We start from the raw sequence: 22,969 nt of genomic DNA, 5'->3' as shown, positions 1-22,969 counted from the left end.
AAGTCAAGTAGGCCTTAGGAAGCTTCACTACAAACAAAGCTAGTGGAGGTGATGGAACTCCAGTTGAGCTATTTCAAATCCTATAAGACGATGCTGTGAAAGTGCTGCACTCAATATGCCAGCAAATCTGCAAAACTAGCAGTGGCCACAGGACTGGAAAAAGTCAGTTTTCATTCCAATCCCAAAGAATGTTCAAACTATCGCACAACTGCACTCATCTCACACACTAGCAAAGTAATGCTCAAAATTCTCCAAGCCAGGCTTCAACAGTATGTGAACCGTGAAACTATAATACGAGCAAAAGCAAAAGTTCTAATAATTGTTCCTGAAGCATACTGCTTCAGACTGAAGAAGTTTCTTTTCCTAAGGAAAGTAACAGCAAATATACACCAAATGTATATATAAAGAAGTCTGTCGCAAAATCATGGTAGCAAAAAACTGTACATAACAGAAGAATAATTACATATGATATAGCCAAATTATGGAACATTATATTGGTTTTGAAAATCAATTTAATAAAATTGGAAGTGACTATCAAAGTGTTAAGCAAAAACAAAAGGTTACAAAAATCTTATATTTGGTACGCAACCTATTTTTTTTAATACACACACTAAAAAAAATGGTTGCGAAAGTTGAAAAGCAACGAGTGATTCTTAAACTTTCATCTTATACCTTTCTGCATTTTATAAATGAACATATATGACTTCTAAAATCAGAGAGAAAACATACAAACTATATTCAGTTCCCTTTTCAGGTACATGATACATTAGTTGAAACATACGAAACTGGAGATGCACAAATATCAAACACACTCACTTACTATAAATAGAGAAGAACCAGTTCCCAGTGAGCAAAAAACAGACAAAAGGAAACTAATTTCACCCACTTCACCCACTTTTCCATTTTCTTTATAGATGAACTTGAAGTTTGGTTTCACTCTGACACTCAGCTCAAATTCTCTATTTTGCTTTGCTTTGAATCATGGCCTGTGAAAGGACAAAAAGGCCTAATGTCTTTTCCTGATCACTTCCAGCATCCTGGAATTTGTCACTTATCTCAATTGTATCACTTGAGATACACTAATGTACCATTTCTTTTTTTTTAAATTGAAGTACAGTTGACGTACAACATTATATTACATTCAGGTGTACAATACAGTGATTCAATATTTTTATCGATTATACTCAATTTAAAGTTATTATAATATAGTGACTATATTCCCTATGCTGTATAATATACCCTTGTAGATTACTCATTTTATACCTAGTAGTTTGTATCTCTTCATCTCTATCCCTATCTTGCCCCCCTCCCCGCTTCTCTCTCCAAACTGGTACCCAATAGTTTGTTTCCTAGATCTGTAAATTTATTTGTTTTGCTATACTCGTCGCTTTTATTTTTCAGATTCCACATATAAGTGAAAACATACAGCATTTGTCTTTGTCTGTTTGACATGTTGTGGCAAATGGCAGGATTTAATTTTTATGATTAATATTCCATTATATATATGCAAGCGTATTTGTACCTGTGTATATACATATATACATGTACACTACACACACACATACATGTATCCTCTTCTTTATCCACTCATTTGTTGATGGACACTTAGGCTGCTTCCATATCTTTGTTATTGTAGATGCTGCTGCTATGAATGCTAGGGTTCATGTATCTTTCCAAATTAGTGTTTTTACTTTCTTCAGACACCCACCCAGGGGTAAAACTGCTGGATCATATGGTAGCTCTATTTTCAGTTTTTGAGGAACCACATGTTATTTCCCACAAGGGGTGCACCAATGTACATTCCCACCAACAGTGCAGGAAGGTTCCCTCTTAACATTTGCTATTTGTGGTCTTTTTGATGGTGGCCACTCTGACAGATGTGAAGTGATAACACTGTGGTTTTGACTTGCATTTCTCTGATGATTAGCAATGCTGAACATCTTTTCATGTGCCTGTTGGCCATCTCTATGCTATCTTAGGGAAAACGTCTATTCAGGTCTTGAGCTCAATTGGGTTGTTTGGTTTTTTAAAATATTGAGTTGTATGAGCTGTCTACAGATTCTGGATATTCATCCCTTATTGGTCATGTCATCTGCAAGTATTTTCTTCCACTCGGTAGGTTATCTTTTCATTTTGTCAGTACTTTCCTTTGCTGTGCAAAAGCTTTTAAGTTGAATTAGGTCTTATTTGTTTATTTTTGCATTTTTTTCTTTGCCTTCAGAGACAGATCCAAAAAGAGACTGACAATTTATGTCAAAGAGTGGTCTACCTATGCTTATTTCTAGGAGTTTTATGGTTTCCAGTCTTACATTTAGGTCTTTAACCTATTGTCATTTCTGGTCAGCAAAATAACACCAATAATATAAACAATGCATGTCATTCATATTTATTGTTTATAAATGAAAATTAACTTTCAAATATGCATATATATAGATAAGCATTCTACATTCCACTTGAAATCATCTTATGTTACTTTTATATTAATATTCTGTCAGTTAATATATAAATAGTTGCTTGTTATTATGACAGTAAAATACTATTATAATTGATGAGTATAAAAACTATTAACAGGAAAGCAAATGAGTTAATGTGAGTATTGAGAAAGGTTCATTTATACAACAACTTTAAGAACATTATATCCACTGAGGAAAATTTTATAAATTTTTTAAAAGTCAGGAAAACATTATATTATTTTATAATTCTATTACTTATAAAATTATTTAGTGTACTATTATAAAATTAAAAAAAACCTTTAAGAACCATATTCGATTTTTACTTAGTTCCTTTTAAGTCATGAAAAAATGACCTTTTTAATTAAAAAGCTCTATTCATGTTTGCAGATTTTTGGATCGCAGCCATTCTGACTGGTGTGAAGTGGTACCTCATTGTGGTTTTGATTTGCATTTCTCTAATAATGAGTGATGTTGAGCATCTTTTCATGTGTTTGTTAGCCATCCGTATGTCTTCTTTGGAGAAATGTCTATTTAGTTCTTTGGCCCATTTTTTGATTGGGTCGTTTATTTTTCTGGAATTGAGCTGCATAAGTTGCTTGTATATTTTTGAGATTAGTTGTTTGTCAGTTGCTTCATTTGCTATTATTTTCTCCCATTCAGAAGGCTGTCTTTTCACCTTGCTTATATTTTCCTTTGTTGTGCAGAAGCTTTTAATTTTAATTAGATCCCATTTGTTTATTTTTGCTTTTATTTCCAGAATTCTGGGAGGTGGATCATAGAGGATCCTGCTGTGATTTATGTCTGAGTGTTTTGCCTATGTTCTCCTCTAGGAGTTTTATAGTTTGTGGTCTTACATTTAGATCTTTAATCCATTTTGAGTTTATTTTTGTGTGCGGTGTTAGAAAGTGATCTAGTTTCATTCTTTTACAAGTGGTTGACCAGTTTTCCCAGCACCACTTGTTAAAGAGATTGTCTTTACTCCATTGTATATTCTTGCCTCCTTTGTCAAAGATAAGGTGACCATAGGTGTGTGGATTTATCTCTGGGCTTTCTATTTTGTTCCATTGATCTATATTTAGGAACTCTACACTAATGAATTAAAAGCAAAATAATTAGCTCTGTCATCTCAATTTCACAAGGAGAAAGAACTCTAAACACACACCATAATATCCATACTGAATCATACATACATAATAAAAAATATATAAGAAATACGGACAAAAGAAAAGTGTTTAAGAGAACTGGGGTTCCCAGAACATGTTTCATTCTCACTGATCAAACCTGAGACCAGTGGTCTTCATAAGAACGCTCTAAGAGACTACCTACTGCTTTGAGTCCACAGACACGTTTGCAGAAATGATTACAGGCCATGTTGTGATTACAGGAGCTGAAGACAAAGAAATCTCTGAGATCTGTCTGGATACTTTCAGCTTTGACTCTCTATTGATTTTAACACTCAACCATCAGACATAGATTGTGATTTGACGGACCCTTATTTAGAGGCAAACGTAGATAATACATTTCCGGTGTTTCACCCACACTCTTCAGTTATGTTCTTTTTCTCACGCCTGGAAACAATCAGCCATGAGTACATTAAGTCCACTGAATCTAAAGAGGTGGCATTTGGGGCATGCCTAATGGTTCCTACAGTGTCTCAGCTATCACTTTTCTCAAAGAACATGCTTATTACCAGGTCAGTAGCTTTATTTTTATTTTTAGTACATACTAACAAATAATAGAGGTCTTCCCTGGTGGCTCAGACGGTAAAGCGTCTGTCTACAATGCAGGAGACCTGGGTTCGAGCCCTGGGTTGGGAAGACCCCCTGGAGAAGGAAATGGCAATCCACTCCAGTACTGTTGCCTGGAAAATTCCATGGACAGAGGAGCCTGGTACGCTACAGGCTATGGGTCGCAAAGAGTTGGACACGACTGAGTGACTTTACTTCCCTGTAGCTCATATGATAAAGAAGCTGCCTGCAACACAGGAGACCAGGGTTCGATCCCTGGGTCAGCAAGATCTCCTGGAAAAGGGAATGTCAATCCACTCCAGTACTCCTGACTACAGTATCCCATGGACAGAGGAGCCTGGTAGGCTACAGTCTGTGGGATCGCAGAGAGTCAAACACGACTGCAAATTATTAGAGGCAAAAAGCAACAAGTCTTCAAACAAGGATGCCAACGTTATAATGCTCTAAAGACGTCACCCTTGGAAACTGGACTTCCAGGTGCAGGAGAGCTAGAAACGTCCACCCAGAAGCCCACAAACTTCACAGTAGAAGGTTTAGGGGTATCGATACCTGATTTACTAATGTGCACCTGTTCATCAGCCAACCATGTGAAGACAGAATGGAGTGTCTCCCACAATCCAAAAGGTGATCATGAAGAAGTGGGCTTATTCAGACCACTTCTGGATCACTCCAGAAAGTCTGTGAGCACCAAGATGACAAACTCTCTAACCACGACAACTGTGCAGAAATGGACCTGGCTACCCCAGGGTAGACAGCAAGCTCTCCATCACAGAACCCTTCACGTAGAAGCCAGGCGACCATTCACCAGAGACTTCTGGGGGAAGATTTCATTTCACACTAGCAGTTCACACCAAAGGTGTGATGACCACAACCGCTGACGTTTACAGAGCGCTTACTACCCATGAGGGTCTGCAACGTAGATAAAGCAAGGCTCAGACCACTCACACAGAACCAGAGCTTGAACCTGAGCTGACTCGTGAGTCCATAGCCTTAACTGCTAGACTCTTAACCCATGAAACCTGTTTGCCTTTTAACCAACAGCATCACCAGACCCTGCTTGTCTCCCTTCTCATTGCTGTAGCTCAAGGCCTCAAGCAGAGCTTGGACATCCGTCCATACTCACTCAAGGGGTGAGCCTGCCCTGTGTGCCTCTGCAAACACTGTTTGCTTAACTACCAGCTGTACTTCTGCTCTGAGATGCCGGGAAAATTTATCCTTCAAGATTCTGGCTCAAATGTTACCTCGCCCCAAGCAGTCCAATCCCGAGTTACAGATGTTTCTCTCCAGAAGGTTCCAGGGCGGTACAGCCAGCCCTGCTCTCTTTCCCTACCTGACCCCCACCCAGCCCCCTCCTGGGACCTATGGCCATGTGACAGAGTGCTGGCAAAAGGAAATACAGTCCAAGTAACACGTTATGTGCCATTTCTGGCCCACAACTGGGACCCAGAGAGGTTCCTTTCCCCTTCCTCGTCTTCGTCCTCTTTCCCCTTCAGGTTCTCAAGGTCTGGTCGCCAGACCCACAGCAGTAGCATGACCAGGGAACCGTTCACACTTGCAAACTCGGACTTAACTGAATTAAAAACTCTGGTTGTAGCTCAGGCAATCTGTGTTTTAAACAGCGCTGCAGGGGATTCTCTGGAGAAGGAGACGGCAACCCACTTCACTATTGCTGCCTGGGAAATTCCACGGACAGAGGAGGCTGGCGCGCTGCAGTCCGTGGGGTTGCAAAAGAGTTGGATACAACTGAGCACCCAAACAGCAGCAGCAGGGGACTCACACGAAACCTCGTGTGTGAGGACCTCTGCCCTCAGGTAACCAGCCTCAACCACAGTCAGGCTGATGAGGTAGCGCTACAATGTGCTGGAAGGAACACTGTTCTCTGTAGGACCAGGTGGCGCGGCCTATCCTCCAATCTGGACCATTTACATCAAAACTGATGTGAGAAAAGCACAGTCTATTCTCTTTAAAGCCCCTTATCATTGGGACTCCGTGCAGCAGCCTTGTCCAAACGAAGCCCGGCATCTCTCCTCTGAAACCCCTCACATGCCATACAGGTGTGTCCGTCTCTCCCCTCCCTCTAGACTAGAAGCTCAGGGGCCAGACTGGCTCATGCTATCTCTATATCTCCCAGGGCCTGAGAAAACCCCTGTCCTACACCACGGGCTGGATCGACAGTGCGACCTTCATTCTTTTCCATCTTTACTGCCAAAATGGTAATCCCTAACATCTAAAATGATACAGACGACCCAGCAGCTTCCTTGTATAAAAACCTTCTAAAAGTAACAACACTCACTATAGACTAATACCTTTCAGTTTCTCAGAATGATGCCAAAGACTTATCAAAAGTCTGTCTTTCACACTGCTCCTACATAGCTGACTTGGGCCCCTGTTTCACAGAAGGCTCTTGATTTTGACTTCGACCATCTCCCCCAGTATGTAACTTCTACTAATGCACATTCAAATCCTGAAAGATGATGCTGTGAAAGTGCTGCATTCAATATGCCAGCAAATGTGGAAAACTCAGCAGTGGCCACAGGACTGGAAAAGGTCCATCTTCATTCCAATCCCAAAGAAAGGTAATGCCAAAGAATGCTTACAATACCACACAATTGCACTCATCTCACACGCTAGTAAAGTAATGCTCAAAATTCTCCAAGCCAGGCTTCAGCAATACGTGAACCGTGAACTTCCAGATGTTCAAGCTGGTTTTAGAAAAGGCAGAGGAACCAGAGATCAAATTGGCAACATCCGCTGGATCATGGAAAAAGCAAGAGAGTTCCAGAAAAACATCTATTTCTGCTTTATTGACTATGCCAAAGCCTTTGACTGTGTGGATCACAATAAACTGTGGAAAATTCTGAAAGAAATGGGAATACCAGACCACCTGACCTGCCTCTTGAGAGATCTGTATGCAGGTCAGGAAGCAACAGTTAGAACTGGACATGGAACAACAGACTGGTTCCAAATAGGAAAAGGAGTACGCTGAGGCTGTATATTGTCACCCTGCTTATTTAACTTCTGTGCAGAGTACATCATGAGAAAAGCTGCGCTGGAAGAAGGACAAGCTGGACTCAAGATTGCCGGGAGAAATATCAATAACCTCAGATATGCAAATGACACCACCCTTATGGCAGAAAGTGAAGAGGAAATAAAAAGCTTCTTGATGAAAGTAAAAGAGGAGAGTGAAACAGTTGGCTTAAAGCTCAACATTCAGAAACTAAGATCATGGCATCTGGCCCCATCATTTCATGGGAAATAGATGTGCAAACAGTGGAAACAGTGTCAGACTTTATCTTTTTGGGCTCCAAAATCACTGCAGATGGTGACTGCAGCCACAAAATTTAAAGATGTTTACTCCTTGGAAGGAAAGTTATGACCAACCTAGATAGCATATTCAAAAGCAGAGACATTGCTTTGCCAACAAAGGTCCGTCTAGTCAAGGCTATGGTTTTTCCTGTGGTCATGTATGATTGTGAAAGTTGGACTGTGAAGAAAGCTGAGCGCCAAAGAATTGATGCTTTTGAACTGTGGTGTTGGAGAAGACTCCTGAGATTCCCTTGGACTGCAAGGAGATCCAACCACTACATTCTAAACGAGATCAGTCCTGGGTATTCTTTGAAAGGACTGATGCTAAAGCTGAAATTTCAACACTTTGGCCACCTCACGTGACGAGCTGACTCATTGGAAAAGACTCTGATGCTGGGAGGGATTGGAGGCAGGAGGAGAAGGGGATGACCAAGGATGAGATGGCTGGATGGCATCACCAACTTGATGAGTTTGAGTGAACTCCAGGAGTTGGTGATGGACAGGGAGGCCTGGCGTACTACAATCCATGGGGTTGCAAAGAGTCGGACACGACTGAGTGACTGAACTGAACTGAATGCACACTAGGCTTTCCCTCGCTGCTCGCTGCTCACTGTCCAACAGAAAGCTGACTAGTCTCCTTGCAAACCCACGTTACCAGCCTGGCCAGGGCGCTGGCCTGTACTGACAGCACTCCTTCATTTTACAAGAGCTAAAACTCCAATATTTGGTACATTTACCAAATCTGGACTTAGGGGCAGAATGGACAAAAGCAATTAAATATTTTCACTATTTTCCAGAGGTTCCTGCTTTCAGTAAAATCAATACAAAAAAGGGGGGGAAACAATCCAAGACCAGCCTTCTGGCACTATTTCAGTCTATTCTGTCCTCACTGAAATAATCCTAACATCCTTCTATCTTTAATATTCCACGCAGGATTTTTTTCTAAATTGATATGCGTTTCCCACCAAATGCCACATTCCTAACAGAGTTCCTTTATAAATTATTTCATAGTCCCATGTGCTGAAACTGACCCTATGCCAAAAACCTTCTCAGAACAACATATTTATTTCTCCATTAATTTATATGTCCTAAAATTTAAAAAAAGAAACCTAACCCTTTAGAAATGAATCCTTCCAATCCACATGGGAAAGAAGAAAAAACATACAGTTCGACAAGACCCCAAAAACTCTATTCTTCAATTTTGACTAGTTTATCAGAATTTCCACTCAAATCTAATGGAAGGATGAAGCTCAAAGCTGTGATGCCAAATATAACCAAGATTTTCCTTTACTGCGTGGCTTTTAAAATATTTTCCAAGAACAAAAGGAGAAGATACGACTTGTCTCATCCTACAGGAAAGGTACGGGGAACCCATGGCAGGATGATAATCTTAGACTGAGCACACGAAACCATCCCCGAAAGTACTAACTACCAGCCAAGGGCACCCTACCCTGCCCTCCATCTCTACCCTCTCAGCTCTACACAGACACCAAAAGTCTTCGTCACATCTATTCTTGGTAAGCAGCTACAAGAACAGCTGTGTCCATCCCAGGATTAGAAAAGGCACACTAACACTCACAGGGAAACTCACTATAGATTAAACTTAAACCTCACAGTGAAACTCACTGTAGATTAAACTTACAAAGCCCAAACAGTTATCACAAGATAAAAGATACTGACTAAAATTCAACGTACACTCAAAAAAAAAAAAAACTTAAAAATTGGTAGGGGTTTATTTGGCAATCAAGACTGTTCCAAGTCTGACTTTTTTCTCTACTAGCTAGACATATTTTTCATAATTTCACACCCCATAAAACAGCCTTGACGACTAGGTCCATTAATAATTGAAATACTCCATCTGCAAAAAGAATAAAATGGTAGTAGTGGGAAATTCCAACCTTTCCACTTTAATGAGATTAGTGTTCAAGATTTCTGATATGTGATCATTTCCAAATGACAAGAACTAGTCAGGCAAACTTAATCTGAAATCCTGCTGGCCAGTTTAAAGGACAAAATTACTAAGTGAAGAAATGCGAGACTTACATCTTCAAGGATCACATGACGTGGTCCCCGAGCTTTCTGCAGCCCTGACTGGTTATCACGGGGTCTGTCAAGTGTCCTTGAAGTCTCCAAAAAAGACAGTGTCCTTCAGATTGGAATGACCGCTATCAACTGTAATAGAAACAGCTACCTTCTTCCTAATGGCCAGTAAGCAAAATCTGGCCTTAGCTACGTTGTTTGGGCTCAAAAAAAAAAAGAAGAAGAAAACTTAGGAAAATGTTGGGCAAAACTTTTAAAATCACAAATTTTCAGACGAAAAAATCCAGAAGTCCGGCTTCCCCTGAAAAACCAGCTCTGGTACCATCAGTGAATGTGAATGTGGGCTTTCCTTTTAGGCTGGGCATGGGTGTTCCAGACAGTCAGGCTGTTTATATCTTCATTTACATCCATTTATGTTCCTTGCCTGGCCAGGACGTAAGTGTGGAATTCATGTTGATATTAACTACTTCACCTGACCCATGACCTTGTCAGGTCACAACACCTAACAATAAACAGAAACTCCCATGGTTTATAAAATTTAATGCTAGTCTCAGGCAAGTCTCCTTCTATATAATTAATTTCTAGTACTTCACTGCAAGTCTTCACATTTATCTTTGAAATTTCATATTGTTAAATCAGATACACTCAATTCAATCACTATTTATTGCATACCCAAAGGACCAGTGGTTTTGAAACTAGTGTTTTGCAAAAGGCAGCGCCTCTCTCTGCAGTTTTAACAAGGTTACTACTGCTGCTGCTGCTGCTAAGTCACTCCAGTCGTGTCCAGCTCTGTGCGACCCCATAGATGGCAGCCCACCAGGCTCCCCCATCCCTGGGATTCTCCAGGCAAGAACACTGGAGTGGGTTGCCATTTCCTTTTCCAATGCATGAAAGTGAAAAGTGAAAGTGAAGTTGCTCAGTCGAGCCCGACTCTTAGCAACCCCATGGACTGCAGCCTACCAGGCTCCTCTGTCCATGGGATTTTCCAGGCAAGGTTAAGTATCACTTAAATGTCTTTCATACATTGTAGTTTTACCTATAATCTACCTTCAAAGAGAAAATGAAAGGATTCAGAATTTTTTGTTTGTATAAACAGGGAGCTATTTATTTTAATATAACATGTAACTGAGTAACTTAAATATATCTAAATGTATATACTACCTACAGCTCTGACCTTCTATAGATAACCAGTTTGGCATAGAAAACCTTGAAAAATTAAAAAAGCTTCTACAGGATTACAGATTAAAACAGAAAGCATGTGACATCTTTGTCTGATGCTGAGCTGGTAGGAGGCTGGGACTTTCATGGAAGAGTGAGGTCCATCTGACGGGCAGCTGGGCTGGCCCCTGGCTTCATCTCTCCCCAAGGACATGGGCCACCCAGGGAGGAGCCCCTGGTGACACCTGCCACTAGCCACGGGCTTTCCTGGACTGGCTGGGGGCGGGGGTGGTATCTGAAAGGAGCCCTCTTACAGGGCCCCTACCCACAAGAGAGAGGGCAGGGCACTCAAAACTCAGCTCTCTGTTCCTTCTAGATAAAGATAAGACAACTATCTGTCCATTTGTCTGTCTCCTCTCTGAGCTTCCTCCGCAGCGCCGGCCTCACAGCAGAAACACCCCAGAAGTTCAAGAAGCATCTCCTCAACGAGGCACCACCCAGGATGCCCATAGCCTCAGACAGCAGCAGGCACTCACCTACTGTGTGTGCCTGCGTCAGAGACACAGGAGGCCCAGGGGGAGCAGCAAGGGCCTGGAAAAGATGGGATGGTGGTGGTGGTTTAGTCGCTAAGTCGTGTCCAACTCTTGCAACCCCATGGACTGTAGCCTGCCAGGCTCCTCTGTCCATGGGATTTTCCAGTCTTTAAAATTCTTCGTCAAGAAGGCACAGGCTTTAGATGAGTACTGCCAAGTACAGGTTAGCTGGCCCAAAGGAGTGCAGAGGGCATTTCAGGCAGAAGTCTGATCAAAGGCATGGAGTTAAAAGATAGGAAGATGTACTGTGGGAACCTTAAGTAACTGGTTCATGCAGGTACCGTGGGCAGCAGATCAGGATCTAACCTCCAGCCTGACAACCTCTGGCAGTTCTGGCAACTTCCAGCTCCTGCTGGGAGACAGCTGGGGTGTGTGAGAGGAGACCAAAGTGAGGGTGGAGTCTGAAAAACAGAAGGGGAGCTGGCCTCCACTGGCTCAGAGAGGCTCTAGGCCTCTCCTTCAGGCCTGGGGTTCCCAGAGGTGAGCGGGCATAGAATGTGGCGCGGACGGTGGGGTGGGGCAGGGCCTCTCACAGAGCAGGCCTCACACTCCAGAAGGATTCCAAAGTTAGACTCTTGATATGTCCTCCAATGAGGTCACACGTACAGTCATTACAGATACAATGACAGGACTACAAGGAGACATGTACACCATTCACTGAAAACTCAGGGTCACACTGCCCAGTGTGCACTATGGATTTTATCTTTCACCCAAACTGTAACTATATTGTCAACAGCACAATTACACTGCATTACATTTTAGAGACTACAAGCTAATTGGTTAAATGCAAACAATTAAAAAATGCATCATATTTTATTATCTTTTAATAATACGGAGAACCTTAAAAAATGTGGCCAGGTAGCTATGTAGCTCTGATGGTAGGGGAGGGGCTAAGAAAGAACCTGGTTAAAAACGTATGTTCCCTGGCCCTCATTCTGTAGCTCTGGGGAGGGTCTGGGAATATATATTTTTAAACGACTATCCCTCATGATTTTTGACACAAGTGGTCTTAGGAGGTCTTAGTGGTCACATTTTTACAAGTACTGCAGGGACTTCCCTGGTGGTCCAGTGGTTAAGACTCCGAGCTCCCAATACAGGGGGCCTGGGTTCAATCCCTGGTCAAGGAACTAGATCCTACATGTTGCAACGAAAGATCCCACGTGTGCGGCAACGACAATTGGAGATCTCAACTAAGATCTCAACTGCAACTAAGACCCGGTGCAACCTAAGCAAAGAAAAGAGAAAAGAGAGAACGGCATTGCAAAGGGCCGCCTGGAAGCTGGGCAGAGTTGTGAGCACGTAACCCATCAGTTTTATAAGGCGCAAAGCCTGCCACTGGGTGTGGCTATTAGCATTGGCGGCAGAAGCCTGATTACGATGGCTGGAAGTGAACAGAAATGAGAAAAATGGAAGAGGCGCGATCCAACTGTCCTTTCAAAACATGTGACTGCGAAGAAAGAGACAGGATGAGGTCGCACATTAAGGGCCAACAAAAGGGTTTTTATCGGCATTCCTCATGTGGAGAGATGAGTGACAGGTGGAGGACGCATCAGTGACGGCAGTGTCCTGCACGGGACTTCAGTGCCCTCCGGATCCACTCTCCACTGCACTCTGTGCCCCCCAACCCCACCGAAGCATCAACCTGCCCTCTGACCGGGACACCAGGAGGAATGAGAGGATGGAGGGAATGGGGTATTTATCACCCCTCCCCTCTCCCTCAAGCCCACCGCAGGCTGGCTGGGTCCTCACGGGGGCCCACAGCTGCTCCTCCACCCCTGGGGGGGTCTCATTCCTGAGGACTCTCCCTTCCCTCCTCTCGTACCCCTGGCCCAGAGGAGTTGGCCCTGGAAGACTGTCCAGTCCTTGCTGATTTCCCCAAACCTGCCCACCTCTTAGTAAATGGTTCTTGGAGTCTCCGTGGTTACCTAGTTCAGCCTGTCTCCTACCAGAACCCTAACAGATACACACAACATTAAGCAGAACATAAATGCCAGAACAGCGCCAGATCCAAAATGCCTCTGTGGTTCGAACACGACAGCAGTCACATCAGATGGGACTCGGGAGAAGATTCATGGGAAAGGTGCACTGGATGTGGGCTTGAAAGAACAGCAAGGATTCTGATAAGCAAAGGAGGGGACACGTGCCACCTGTTCAAATCCCCTGAAGCCCAACTCTACCTTTTCACACTTCAGCTGTCCCTGCCCTGTTCCGCACCCTACATATTTACCAAAGCAGGACCCAGGTCATTCATAAAACCATTACATGATCACTCTTCCTGGGGCCCCTGTTTGCAGCTTGTTTTATCTGAAAGAAATCTTGCCAAATTCTATCATTGCAGAATCCCACCTGCTAAACTGACTGCAGGCAAAAGCTGTATGTGAGCTGTTTTATTTCCCTGGAAAGTCAGCTCTGATGGGCCACGGTAAACAGATACTAGGGTTATCTGAGCCTACTTAGGCATTTTCAAAGCAGAGGACAAAGAACTCTTGAACAGTGAGGAAGCAGAAAAACCACTTTTGACTCCAAATTCAAAATGAGATTTTAATCCCAGTTTAATCACCGTGTGGGGGATAGGACTGAACCTAAGCCTGAAATTTCCCTTCCTAAAAAGGAAGTCCTAGAGACTTAAAATGGAATATATATGAACAGCTGTCAGCTCCCCGAAAGAAAAAGAGAAGACATGCCCCAAAGACTGCATACTTCGTAAAGAAGAAAGGAAGGTGCAGCAAACATATCCCAGGAGCCGGGTACTTTACACAGGTCGTGCATTTTAACCATCACAACCGTCTACAAATAGCTACTATTTATATTTATTTTTAATTGGAGGATAATTGCTTTACAATTTTGTGTAGGGTTTCTACCATACAGAAACCATGGGTTTCTCATGAATCAGTCATAAGTACACATATATCCCCTCCCTCTTAAACTTCCCTCCCACCCCACCCATCCCACCCTTCTAGGTTATCACAAAGCACTGGGCTGAGCTCCCTGTGTCATACACCCTCTCACTAGCTAGCTATCTTACACACGGCAGTAAATATATGTCAATATTACTCTCAATTCATCCCACCCTCTCCCTCCCCAACTTGGTCCACAAGTCTGTTCTCCATGTCTGCTTCTCTACTCCTGCCCTGCAAACAGGTTCATCAGTACCATCTTTGTAGAGTCCCTATATACGTGTTAATATACAGTATTTCTTTTTCACATTCTGACTTCCTTCACTCTGTAACAAGCTCTAGGTTCATCCCCCTCACTAGAACTGACTCAAATTCATTTCTTCTTATGGCTGAGTAACATTTCATTAGGTATATGTACCACAACTTCTTCACCCCTTTGTCGATGGACATCTAGGTTGCTTCCATGTCTTGGCATATAGATAGCTACTATTTATTATCTTTATTTTATAGATGAGGAAACTGGGTCTTCAGGAAATATACAGTAATTTGCCAACGAGCACAAGGCTGGCAGAATCTTGTTCCAAACCAACCACGTCATTTCTGCTCTGCCACGGAATTACTACTTTCTATCGAGGAAGGGAAGCTGACACAGGGAAACTGACATAGACGACAACTTAGGGCACCCAGTCCCTCGCATTTGCCCTGGGACTACCCAGAAGGGCAGCTTAAACTTATTGCTGAAAACATCAAAATGTATTAGTCCATTTTCCTCCCCGAGTTCATATTTATCCTCCCTTCAACTCAGTCCAAAAAGAATTTGGGGCAGCTGGATGAAACAAACACAGAATCATGGAATTTTAAAACCAAGTGCAACACACATTTTACACAGGGGGAAACTCATTTATATAAAGTGACGTATTCAAAATTAGTTAACTGGCAGGGCCCAAAATATAGAGTCAAGATTATCAGGCCCATATGCCTTCCTGATGAAAAGGAATCTTCCACAGCAGACTGCCTCAATACGGCAGGGTTCTCAGGATGAAGGCTGAGGCTCATTATGAGTGCAAAAGTAGACAGGAGCGACAAATGAGTTAAATATTTGTGTCCAAAACCTAAAGCATTCAAATGGCAATTTTAAAATAAAACGGACCTTTGATTTGCTTGTTTTGTTGCCAATCACCTTCTTTCCCTAAAAGTCATAATCTTAAAAAAAGCTCAGAACTGAAAATGTCATTTGCTTCTTCACCTATAGAACACGGTTCATCACAGTATTCAATTGTAGGAGAATTAAAGCGCTTCATGTTTTATTAAACTACTCTTTTCCCTAAGATAGTATTTCACTTCCTGGGTTGTTTACACGGCATTGAGTTGGGGAGAAGACATAGAAACCGTCAATCAACAAAATGACCCCCAAAAAACGATACAAGGATTCTCTCTTCTGTCCACACAGGGTTTTCCCCACTCCAACCATCTCCACCAGCACTTCAGCATTAGGAAAGGTCTTCCTCTCCACCTTGTCCTCCAAAAATACACTGGCAACCTGGATCTAAAACAATGATCTACCGAACAACTTGCCACATGTTAAAAAAAAATTAAAACAGACCTTTTACTCAAATGCTTAATACCATACGTACATACATTGCTGTTTAATCGCTAAGTCATGTCCAGCTCTTCTGTGACCCAAGTGACTGTAGCCCTCCAGGTTCCTCTGTCCATGGGATTTTCCAGGCAAGAATACTGGAGTGGGTTACCATTTCCTCCTCCAGCTGCCCCAAATTTTGCTTCAGATTATTCCAAGTGGACTTGATCTAGAAGTGTTTGCACTTTCCAGGGGATCCTGGGTCACTGTCCTTCTCTTGAACGTGTCGCTGTCATTGATGTCATCAGGGATTTCATTTCTAATACAGGATTCCTCTGTATCCAGACTCCGTTTCATAGCAGCAAGAGGGGACATTATCCCGTGCTTAACGTTGTGACACTTGGTACTTTGTGCTTCAGTGTTGGAAAAGTAAAATAGAATATGTCTAATGAGTATAGAAAAATTCTGTCTCTGTTCAGATCTGAATTCCTTACTTATATTTCAGTCATAACTGTTGGTTCTCCTCCATCCATGGGATTTTCCAGGCATGAGTACTAGAGTGGGGTGCCATCGCCTTCTCCGTCTTAGTAAACACTATCCCCCATACATCTTTTTTAAAAATGGAAAAATTTATTTTATATTGGAGCATAGTTGACTTACAGCGTTGTGTTAATGCCAGGTGTACAGCAGAATGATTTGGTTATACATATGCATACATCTATTCTTTTTCAGATCCTTTTCCCATGTAGGTTATTACAGACTGTGGAGCACAGTTCCCTGTGCTGCACAGTAGGTGCTTGTTGATTGTGCTTTATATATGATAGTGTTTACAAGTTTCTCCCAAACTCCTAACCCCCATACATCTTAAATGAACGTTAGAATGTGACTCTTGCTAATAGATTCAGGTGCTAATAGTGAAATTCATCGCATGTTGCAAGAAAGTAGTCTTCTCTGTTTATTAATAAACTGATCAGAACTCAGGGTTTTTTGTCTTCTCAGTCCTGTAGAGAAGTCTCACTTTCCTGAAGTGGAGCACAGTGTATGCCGTTTAGTGTATTACAACCCCCTTGGCTTAAGCAGGTTGCAGCTAGGATATCAGCAAATGCAGGGTAGATATCTGTTTTTAAAAAAAAAAAAAAAAGTTTTGCCATTGAAAGCAGGAGAGATAGGCCTATAGCTTTTCACTTGATTTAGGGAACAGGATTGCGCTCTTTTTCCTCCCTCTTTCTCTCTGTTTCTCTCTCCCTATCACGATGACATATTTTCTCTGCTGTGCTAATGCCTTTTAGTCTATATAATGCTTGTAGCTTTAAAAGTGATTTGACGTAATGAAATCATTAAAAAAAAACTCAGCAATCAAGAGCAAGTTCATTTCGGTCCTGACATAAAGCAGGAGAATCAAGGGATGGTGACAGGACTTAAAATTTTGACTTTCCTCCTTTATTATCTACAGGTATTTTTTTCTGTTGTTGATTTATTTTTGGCTGCGCTGGGTCTTCATTGCTGTCCATGGGCTTTCTCTAGTTGCAGTGGGCTGGGCTGGTCTTCCCCGTGGTGCGCCAGCTTCTCACTCCGTGGCCTCTCGTTGCAGCTCTTGAGGTCAGTAGTTGTGGCTCATGGGCTTAGTTGTTCCACTACACATGGAATCTTCCTTCAGTCATTATCAAACCCACGTCCCGCTGCATTGGCTGATGGATTCTTATCCACTGCACCACCAGCGAAGTCCTCCACAGCTTTTGATTTTGTACTATGAACACCTTCATTCTCTTGAGACTACTCTGAATTTGCATAGCCAGTTGTATTTTGGGTTGTTTTTTCTCTTAGCAAGTCTTAATATTGGTTTAATACAAGGCTTAACTTTTTATGGTGATAATACACTTTTTCTGAAGCACCGAAGAACTGACTTTTTTTTCTTGCTGATAAATCACTTGGAATAACTAAAAATTCATTTAGTAAGACTAGATAAGTAGTCACTGAGCCACTATTTTGAAGTTGAGCAAAACAGAAATTAAATTTGGTAACATGTAAATAATCGTGTCCCAGTTGAGAGAAAGCCTAAGAATTAGTTGTAATCAAATAGTGTGATTCAACTGGAGAAAGACAAATCAGGAAATGAAAAGTGTAAAAATATAACTTGTTAGCATGTTAATTTGGTATGTGCTAATTAACAGTGTTTTGAGAAATTACGAAATTATAAAAGCAGTTATTTGATGTCAGAGGAAGAGAAGGACCTTAGAGCCAGAAAATAGCTTTTTTTGATAGAGCGAGTATGAAATTTCAGAAATGATAGAGATTACGCATGGGATATAAGAATGCACGTTGTAGGATCCTGTAGGCGAGAAAGGAGGAAATATGCTGCACTGAGGCCAGGCGAAGAAAAGGAGCAACCTACTTAAGCCAAGGGGGTTGTAATACACTAAAAGGCATACACTGTGCTCCACTTCAGGAAAGTGAGACCTCTCTACAGGACTGAGAAGACAAAAAACCCTGAGTTCTGATCAGTTTATTAATAAACAGAGAAGACTACTTTCTTGCAACATGCGATGAATTTCACTATTAGCACCTGAATCTATTAGCAAGAGTCACATTCTAACGTTCATTTAAGATGTATGGGGGTTAGGAGTTTGGGAGAAACTTGTAAACACTATCATATATAAAGCACAATCAACAAGCACCTACTGTGCAGCACAGGGAACTGTGCTCCACAGTCTGTAATAACCTACATGGGAAAAGGATCTGAAAAAGAATAGATGTATGCATATGTATAACCAAATCATTCTGCTGTACACCTGGCATTAACACAACGCTGTAAGTCAACTATGCTCCAATATAAAATAAATTTTTCCATTTTTAAAAAAGATGTATCGGGGATAGTATTTACTAAGACGGAGAAGGCGATGGCACCCCACTCTAGTACTCATGCCTGGAAAATCCCATGGATGGAGGAGAACCAACAGTTATGACTGAAATATAAGTAAGGAATTCAGATCTGAACAGAGACAGAATTTTTCTATACTCATTAGACATATTCTATTTTACTTTTCCAACACTGAAGCACAAAGTACCAAGTGTCACAACGTTAAGCACGGGATAATGTCCCCTCTTGCTGCTATGAAACGGAGTCTGGATACAGAGGAATCCTGCATTAGAAATGAAATCCCTGATGACATCAATGACAGCGACACGTTCAAGAGAAGGACAGTGACCCAGGATCCCCTGGAAAGTGCAAACACTTCTAGATCAAGTCCACTTGAAATAATCTGAAGCAAAATTTTCAGCAAACTACCTCTAGCCTGGGGCTAAAGCAATGGTCTCTGAGCCCCCAACTGCCCTAAATACCACTCTAGACAACTCCCAAACTTTCTTTTCTGAACAAAAAAATGGCGCTGCTTTTCCCATCGCAAGACTGTTCCTTTCTCAATAACCCTTTAGGCCTTCCTTGCAAACTCCCAAGTGAGGACTGAAATGTCAAATCTTCCCCTATATTGTGTCAAATGCTTTTTGGGAGCGGGGGAGGGTGTCTCCCGTCTACAACGTTGCCACTTTCTCCGCTGGAAACCCCGGTTATTAAACTCACTTCGACTTTTCTGCAGAACCTCTGCCTTCCCGCGCCCCCCCGCCCCCTCGCCAAACGGTTGCCTCCTCCTCGAATAAGCCGCACTTCAACGCCGATTGTCCCCAAGGGCCAGTGGCCGACCCCGGAGCTGGCCTCCTCCTGGCCACACCACGGCGCGTCCAACTGCGCCCTCCACCTAGGCACATCCATCCTTTTTCCACCCCCGCGGCGGAGCGTCGGGTGCCACGCGCGCAGGGCACAGGCACCCCGGGCTCCCGCAAAGCCCAGCCTTTCCACGCACTGTCTACACCCGTGCCCACCACGCACTGGAAGCCGCTCGGGGCTTCGATCGCCGACTGCCCGCCGGGGTCGGGCGCTGCCCAGGCGGAGAGCGGGGGCCAAGCATGCACGCGCTCACGTCGGGGGCCCTGCGCGCGCCCCCCAACCCCGGGCTGCCACGGAGAGGTGGGGGCAGGGTGGGCAGCTGGGCGGGGAGGGGCGCCTGCAGTCGGTGCCTGGCTACGCGAGGACAATAACAAGCAGGTCCGCCCCTCCCTTCGGTGGGGCTCGCGCCCCGCGCCCAGGGTCCCGCGCGGAGGGGGCGGCGCGAGGCCAGCGGGGCCGCCTCGGATACCGACCTGGTCGATGGGCAGCCGCACGGCGTTGCTGAGGGGCTGCAGCAGGGTGGAGCCCGTGGTGCTGGTGGTGCTGGCGGTGCTGGTGGTGGCCATGGCCGGCCTGCCGCTCCGCCCGAGCCGCTCGTGAGCGCCCGAGAGGATGGGGATACAGCCGGCTCGCCCGCCCGCCCCGCTGGCCGCCCGCGGTCGGAGCGCGCGGGGCGGGGCCGGGGCGGGGCCGGGGGGCGGCCCCCCGCTCGGCCCTCCTTCGGCGCCCCCGCCCGCTGGCCCGCGGCCGCGCCCTCGCGTCGTCCCTCCCGCGCCCCCCGGGGCCGCCCGCGCGCGCCCCGCCCCCTGACTTCCAGCAGCTTCCAGCCGCCCCCTCCCCACCTCGCGCGCCCTCGCGCCAGACAGCCCTGCGGCCCAATCGCGGCGCGGCACCTCGACGCCCGCAGCCAATCAGGGGCCGCCGGCCGCGCGGCGCTCCACCCCCATTCCAGGCCCCCCGGGGCCCCGGAGTCTGTCGTAGGGGGGACTAGGGGTTGTCCGGATGCGGCTGGCCGACGGCTTGCGGGCCGGCCTCCCGTCTCGAGTCGGGGCTTCTCTGCCTCCTCTCCTCGGCACCCCCCCGCCACCGCCTATCCCTCCTTCCTCCTCCTCGAGCGCGGCGGCCAGCCCACCCCTCTCCAGGAGCAGCGGTGGACAACAAAGGGGAGCCGGGCGGCCGCCGGACAAAGGCGGGCCGACGTGCGGGGCGCCGTCGAGTCAGCGCTGGGGGAAGTTGGGGACAAAGCCGGGGGGGGGGGAGGGGGGCCGGGAGGAGGAGGAGGGCCACAGACCCCCAAAAAAGGTGACCTAGATAAGAAGTGCCTTTGTCTTCAGGATTGCTGTTCAGTCGTGTCCAACTCTCTGCGACCCCATGGACTGCAGCACGCCAGGCCTCCTTGTCCATCGCCAGCATCACAGGATTGCTGTGAAAAAAATAAACCCAAACTTGGGGCTAGTTTCCGGTTGAGTGTGCGTTTCGGTCACCCTGCAGCCCACCTGGGCCTGGAGGGGTGAGACTGGTCCCCTTCGACGCCGCGATGGCGCCCAACCCCAGGGAGGGATGCAGTTGTCACCCGTCCCTGCAGCCTGTGTGTGTCCTTAACTGCCAGCATCCGCATCCCGGGACTGCCTTGCTCGGATCGAACGCTGTTTCTCAGTTCAGTTCAGTTCAGTCGCTCAGTCTGCTCCCCCAGACTCTTTTCTATTGTGCTGTTAACACATGCGTTCGATGTGTGCTGGTGTGTGTGTAATGTGTATCTGTTTGTTCAGTATTTCATAAACGTGAACCATTTGAGTTCTTCGAAATTGCAGGTATCGACTTTGTTTAGAAGGTTTCAAACGCTGAGGAATGCCAGGATAGAGCATGGGAGAGCTCAAAATTGGAACATCTAAGCGTCTGAAATTTTTGGTAGAAACAATGGTTCGAGAGACTTCAGGCGCATGCTTTCATAATGCTTTCTTCACTGTTTTAAAGGTCTAGCTCACTTAATCCCCACACCAACCACGTGAGGGTGGTACCGTTAACTAAACCATAGTTTAGTTAGTTTAGTTAACACCCTCAACTGAAGAAATGGAGCCACAGAGAAATAACTTGCCCAAGACAGCACTGTGAATAAATAGCCAAGGCTGGACTGGGATCCAAGAAATGGACCTTGGGAGTTTTTCTTAAATACGACACCCTCTTCTTCGCTCTTAAACCCAGCCCAGAAATTCTCACCTGCTATCAAGCATGCCATTTTCTTGATAGCTATTGTAGACTCTTGGGACGGTGAGACAGCACAGATTTGTATACACGGGCTTCAGTAAATCATCAACTCTCCTGGAACTTAGTGGTCTCCCTGAAAAGGAGGCAGTTGAACTAATTGATTCAATTGCTTCCTGCCTAACCTTCTTTGCTTGCTTAACTTAATCCTAACAACCGAACTGAACAAGAGATTCAGTGAAGAATTAAAAAGCCAGGGCCTTTCTTCTCCGTGGGGAGCTGTAATCAGTTAGAAACCAAGTCTGTTCAATGGGCTGTGCATTCAAACATACCAATAAACTGGAGCCCTCTGTTAATCTCAAGAAAGTTTTCTGTTTTTCCCTTCCTCCACTTTGGGGAAGTGTAGAAAAAATATACAGGTGGCTAAGCATACAGACGAAGGAAAACTTGAAATACTGTTTTAAAAACTTAAAAAGTTGACGTTGGAAACATACTACAGCCTAAAGTAACATAAAGATACAGTAACTAATGTCTACAAAGAGGAGTTTCCTTAGACTGGATTTTTATTTTAGTAGGACATGACAGAACAGAGTTCACTATTTGAGGTGACTGCAATTAACTTAATAACTGCAGTGGGGAGAGTATTATCCAACTGGTAACTTTAGCTGTGTCAATATCATGGTATAATTGTGTCAAAGCTATAGGTATAGTACAGTAGAGTACTAACAACTTCAGTTTGGGAGTCACACCCACCTAGGTTTTTATCTGTCTCTGTTTTGTTAGCTGCAAGACCTTGGGCAAGTTACTTAACCTAAGGTTCAGTTTCTTCATATGTAAAAGCATAATAATGGCACCAGCTCTGAGTTATGAAGTTATAAAAGCTTACCTAAGAACTCAGACTGTGCTTGGTATATAGTAAGACTCAAGAAATGTTCATCACCATCCAAGAGATGTGATTCTGAAAATAGAGACGATTTTTCTCATAGTAAAAGTACTGCATCCTCATGTTTTTAATGAAGGAAGTGAAGCCCATATCTCAAGCTAATAACTCAGTGATGATAGCATAAATTTGATGCAGGCCTTTTGACCAGTATCTGCTAATTAGACCTGAAGCTCTTATTAAACTGTGATGATAGGGGAAAGGATTGAATTAATTATATGTAATGCCTCACTGTCCTAACTCAGATAACATTCATCTTATAAAAGTCACGTACTTGATCTTAAAAACAGACATTTACTGAGTGCTTGCTATCCACGTGAACTGCGGGGTGG

General features: G+C 44.2%; 1 protein-coding gene across 1 annotated transcript in view; it reads right to left on the bottom strand.

Annotated features, from left to right (window-relative positions):
- The window catches only part of MBOAT2 (membrane bound O-acyltransferase domain containing 2), a 102,036-nt gene extending 81,955 nt beyond the window's left edge, over window positions 1–20,081 (bottom strand). The window contains exon 1 of the mRNA XM_052649189.1: window positions 19,969–20,081. Within this exon, the coding sequence (XP_052505149.1) occupies window positions 19,969–20,061 (93 nt within the window). The 5' untranslated portion in view covers window positions 20,062–20,081. The remainder of the gene's footprint in view (window positions 1–19,968) is intronic.
- Window positions 20,082–22,969: the final 2,888 nt, after the last annotated feature.

The sequence above is a fragment of the Budorcas taxicolor genome, chromosome 11, assembly GCF_023091745.1.
Source record: "Budorcas taxicolor isolate Tak-1 chromosome 11, Takin1.1, whole genome shotgun sequence".
NCBI lineage: Eukaryota > Metazoa > Chordata > Mammalia > Artiodactyla > Bovidae > Budorcas > Budorcas taxicolor.
This window is presented reverse-complemented; position numbering and strand designations above follow the sequence as displayed.